General features: G+C 29.5%; 1 protein-coding gene across 1 annotated transcript; it reads left to right on the forward strand.

The window, feature by feature from the left end:
• Positions 1-536: 536 nt before the first annotated feature.
• Positions 537-2,951, forward strand: PGO_011720 (Phist protein; the record flags this gene model as incomplete). Its single annotated transcript, XM_028685810.1, has 2 exons — positions 537-737; positions 1,629-2,951. The coding sequence occupies 2 exons, from the start codon at positions 537-539 to the stop codon at positions 2,949-2,951; spliced, it is 1,524 nt and encodes a 507-aa protein (XP_028541611.1).
• Between the last annotated feature and the right edge of the window lie 3,049 nt (positions 2,952-6,000).

The following is a 6,000-nucleotide window of genomic DNA, read 5'->3' on the forward strand; positions in this document are numbered from 1 at the left end:
TAATAGTTTTTTTTTTTTTTTGTTTTTACATGAAATTAAAATATATTTACAGTTTTTTTTTATAATATTTTTATGAATATTTTAGTACATAAAACTAAACCTACTTAGGAATATTAAAAAATCTAAATGTTTTTAGAAGTACATATAAAAAAAAAAATATTATTCTTTAATAAAATAAAAAAATAAATTAATTAAAATTAAATTATAGCAAAACATTTTCTACATATTTTTATTTTATTGTAATTTAAAAAATTTAAAACAAAGGTTTATTGTTTTATTTTTATTTTTTTTTAAATTCAAACTTGTATACTTTTATAATTGTTGTTTTTTTATATATATTTACCCATCTACATTTTAATATCATTATTACTTGTATTTTATAATTAACTTATAAAACAAAGAAACAAAAAAAGAAAATATACCTTTTTTAAGGAAAATTTTATAGATAATAACATTTATATCTTATTATATACGTTATAAATTCTTATCGTTTAAATTACGTTCCTTATCCTTGAAAAAAAAGAAACATATCGAAAATGAATCCTGCTAATAGTAGCATCCCAATTATTGTTATTCCCTCATCATCATCTGCTGACGTTAGGAAGGCCATCAGCGCAAACAAATCAGAAGCAAAAAAAAACAAATGCAAGAGCAAGAAAAGTTTAATTAATTTTAACCTTGCTTCTTTACCATACAAAGTATTGTTCCTCTTTGGTGTTATCATTGTTTTGTTACAGGTAAAAGGAGAGTGAAAGAAAAGAGTATATAGTACAAATGAATGTAGAAAAGTTATACATATTACTACATGTTTTGACGTGTTCAATAAAATTGATCCCTTTTTTGATTTATGTAATTACATATATGTAGTGTATTGGTAGTGCCTGTTATGTAGATGTATATTTTATGTCGCATACATGACGAAGCAGCGCGTTCCAATAAATAGTTTTGTTTGTAAACATGTATAGGAACATTTTTTCACCGCACTATTATATACCGCTTCTACGACATCATTAATTTATTTTTATTAATTTTAACTCTCATCACTTTCTCTTTTTTATCAATCACCTTTTTATAGACTAACAGCACCACATCATCATCCGGATTAGAAGTTTATGGTAGAAATGCCAGATCCTTAGGTGAACAACATTATGATCCTGAAGATCCAAGTGATAAGACCAGAATTCATATAATGCCATCCCTCCCCGTTGATCCAGGTCATGATGAGGATGATCCAAGTAAAGATCCAGGACACCATGACGACCATACTATTAAGCCATCCCAACCCGCCCCCAGTAAACCAGATCATGATGACGATGACCCAAGTAAAGATCCAGGACACCACCATGATGGTCATCACCATCAACCACAAATGAGAGCAGGATATGCTGGACAGAGGGTAAGATTTTCTTTTCATGCAGTTAATTTGTCAACGTCAAGAAATGATGAATGAGGGGAAATACATATTTTCTTAGTAAATACATGCAGACACACTATATATGGCTAATATAAATTGAATGCATGTTGATAGGATACCCATATATACATATTAGGGCGCGCTCATATGTTTATTCTAAAAATAAAATAGTGTTTATAAAATTTCTTTTTCTTCCTTTATTTTTAATGCGTAGGGTGCACCAGGTCGAAGAGATGGAGGATACAGAGATCCAAGAGACTACAGGTACCAACAATATGATGATCAAATGTACAGGAGAGGAGGTAGAGACGGTTACAGAGGAGACTCATATGGTGGATATGACGATGGATATGGTTACAATGACAGACACTATGGAAATGAACAGTTGAGAGGTGGTATGAGAAGAGGTGACGACAGAGATATTCATTATTCATCAACTCAAAGAAGTGTAGATGGAGATATGTATTATGGTAGTGGACCTAGTGGCGATGAACGTACCATTCGTTATTCAAGAACTGAAAGAATGATAGATGGAGATATTCATAAGAATGGTGATGATCGTACCTTCCACATTTCAAAAACTGAAAAAATTGAAGATGACGAAGAAATTCATCATGGTCCAGGAATGGCAAATTTGGGAAATCCAAATCCACATGGTGAACCAGGTGATGACTCAAGAACGTTCCATATTTCCAAAACACAAAAAATTCACGATGATGATGATCCAAACCAACCAGGTGATGAATCAGGAGAAATCCACAGTTCCAAAGCACAAAGAATGCCCGACGATGATGACCCCAGAAAGTTTCATCACAATCCAGCAAACCCAGTGAACCCAGATGGAAGTTACCCTGATGATATGCATAACCCACACCATGGACCAGGATATGGAAATCCACATGGAAATCCATACATGAATGTAGGAGGAAGAGGCCCACAGGGTATGCACGGTGGAAGAAGATTTGACATGGATGCAGATGATTTTGGTTCAAGAGCAGACTTAATGAGAGGACCACCAGGAGGAGGAAGAGGACCAAGACATGGCCCAAGAGATTTCCCCATGCAAGGTGAACGTGAATCATTACCATTCGGAGTAACTAGAGCTGAATTACAAGAAGAAATGACAGAAGAACAATTAAATAACAAAATTAAGAGTTTAAGACAAAATGCAACTGTTAAGGAAATGTTTGTTTTATTTAACCAAGTACTTGCTCATGAAAGAAGAAAGTTTGTTAAGATGCAAGAATATATTATGCAATATTCTCAATACTTACAAAAGACCTTGTTGTTACCAACCCCAATTAGAATGAAATACTGGTGGAGAGCACACTACAATATGACGGATGAATTAATTAAGAAAGAAAGAAGTGACTTCCAAGATTTCTATGCTTTTGTTAACAGAGGACAATGCCAGAGATGGGATTTCTTATACTTTGTAAATGCTAAGAGAAAGTCATGGGATGAACTTAGAGATTTAATGAAAAGTATATGGATGGAAATCCTTACTTACAAAATGAAGAAACACAGCAAATTGTAAAGAACCAAAAGTTTTACGTATAAAATAAGAGCATATATAGTAAGATAGTTGTGCTTAAATGAGAAACGAAACACTACAATCGCCCTCGCTTGTTATGCATGAATTCATATATTTAAAAAAAAAAAAAAAAAAAAAAAAAAAAAATGAAAAAAATGTGTACAATAATATATGTAAAAAAATGTGTAAAAATATGCAGAGAAAACACGTAGAAAAAGATTGCATTGTTCGTTTACCGACTTTTAATTAATTACATTTTACTATTAACTGAATTTTAATGAGATAAAGTGGGTATAATGACAATTGTGCATTATATATATTATATATATGTAACATTTTATGTATTGAAGATTATATATTTTGTATATGTGCAAAAATTATATGCGGTATGTATTATGTACATCATATCTCTACATGCATGTTTGTGTGTGTATTATGTGTGTATAGCAACTGTGTTTTATATAGAAAAATCCTTTTTGCATAACTCTCTTTTAAGTATATATTTATTGCACTTCACATGGATATGAAATATGATTAACTATAAGTTTTTATTATAATTTTACTGAAAAAAAAGACTTTTTAAAATGCTTAATTTATAGAGGCCGATAAATTTATATACATTAAATTATTTATACAAAATATGATGGGGTGGGGTGGGGTTACCCTATGGTAACCCTATGTTATAGGGAATATTTTGAAAAATGCTTTTAGGAAGCCCTACAAAAAAATAAATATTTAAAAATAGAAAAGAAAAGTATATGATAAACATACACAACGAACCAAATTATGTGGGACCATTATTTTATCTTTAAGCATATACAATTTAAACTGTGTTGAAAAATTTTTACGGTTTTAAACATGTACACTTTTTTTTGGCACAATCTGTTATTTTTTTGCTCATTACTTTTTTTTTTTTGAATATATTTTATTTTGTTTTGTCTCATTTCCATTTTTATATTGAAATAAAAGAAGAATGCCTATTTTTGAAAAGGTTTAATTTTAAAAAAGTGTACATAATAAATAGTCCATATATATTCATTAACGATGAAAATATACAATTGATTGAGTGATTGTTATTATCATGTTTTTGTACGTTATGCCAGAATATATTAATTTCTACTTTTTATATCTATTTTTTAATTATTTCATCATTTATGCTTATATTTCATTATTTATATATTATTTTATATGTATCATTTTAGGTTTTATAAAAAAAAATGAGCAAACAATAGCATTACATTTTAAATTACTGTTGTGTTCTCTTAATAGTTTATAGTTACACATGCATTGAGAGCAAAAATAAAAAACTTTGATTTGAACATTTTGAGCTTATATTTAAAAGAAAATTAAGAGGCAAAAATATGATACATGGGAAAGCATTTGTATATAAAAACATTTGCATGGCCCTATAGGATGCTGAAAATGGTTCATGCAGAAAAGCTCGAACACAAATGTATAAAATATATATACGGAAGATCAAATGGTTCAAAAATTATGGTAATGAAAAACCAAAAAGGTTGAAAATTTTTAAATCTCGCTCCCGATGGATAGGTGTGTCTACCCCAAGGAGACACATTCTCCTTTTTCTTTTTCCTATTTTAATTGTATGGTTTGTTTATATATATATTATTAACTGGCTTTGTCTATCTTCTCAAACTTTTTTTTTTAAAAGACAAAAGTTATGTGGATTCGGCTTATTCTTTACTAGGTAAAATATATATTGGAAGTTGGGAGTCAATGGCTACCATCATGTATGTCTTTCAAATTGTTTTTCCTATATCCCCAAAAAAGAAAGAATTCATAACATTTGCAAACGTTAACAGATGTAGTGAAAAAATGCCCATAGTCCAACAGTATTACATAGTAGATAATGATAAAAAAGTTCTAATAAAATAAACACATTAATTTATTATCCTACTTCTTATGTTTATGTGGACATATATCAAACCCTTTTTCTGGCTCGAATTAAATATACCCTCTGCGGGTGAGAATGTCAGTAGAGATGTTTTAAGGAGAGTCGTATTTTCTGTTTGTATATATTATACACTATGCTATTAGTAATTACAAATTTACACTTTTTGGAAATTATTTAGCACATTTTTTAAATGATCTTACGAAATGTTGTAAAATTAAATGGTCTCTATTGAAGAATCCTCCTTTTTATTTTTAAAAAATGAAAGAAAAATAATAAGTTAACGTTATATTTTAAGCCCAGTTTGTTAGATTCTTTTGGGAGGGTGTTATATATATACAACATATAGACACATAATAGGAATAACTTTGTTCAATATTTTCAGCACCACGTGTCTCTTTCGCCTTTCGTTGGTGTATCTCATTGCTTCCTTTTCGATAAATCATTTTTTAGATGTCTGATTAATTATTAGAAATTTATTTAATCCATCATGGTTGTGTAAGAATAAGCTGGAAATTTTTTTTTCTTTTTTTTTTTTTTTAATTTTTCATTTTTTCCCATGCCTTCTTGAAGGACGGGAAAGAATTGGTTGTATGTCGGGAAATTAGGTATAGATATAAATATATACATTTGAACACGTGTGATATATACATTAACATGTTTTACTATACTGTGTGGAAGAAAAGGATATAACTGTTTTCTCATGCTTCATTTGATCAATGGAAAAAAAAAAGAAGATGTGAGGTTACCGTTTTGGAGAAGCAAAACTGTGATTGTAGGATGGTAAGCAGGAATATATTTTTGATAGAGGTATTTATTTTTTTACTAATCCCTTTTTTTTAACACATTTCTCTTCATCATACGAAATAATGTGATTATATTACTTGTCAAGTGGTAAGGTGTTGACTAAATAGTTTCTTTATCATATGGGGGCCGTATACATGTATGTTACATTACACAGTGGATGTAGATGACAATGTGGAGGAATGTTTTCCTCATGTACTCAAGGCACATTTTATTTTGAAGATTTAGTACTTATATGGCAGTTAGGAATGAGATTCTAAAACAATATGTTAATTTATTATACAAATTGCTTTCGCGGAAGAGTTAATTATGTGTAATGCAGTGGTTATTTAGAGG

This window comes from Plasmodium gonderi, assembly GCF_002157705.1.
Source record: "Plasmodium gonderi DNA, contig: Chr01, whole genome shotgun sequence".
Classification (NCBI taxonomy): domain Eukaryota; phylum Apicomplexa; class Aconoidasida; order Haemosporida; family Plasmodiidae; genus Plasmodium; species Plasmodium gonderi.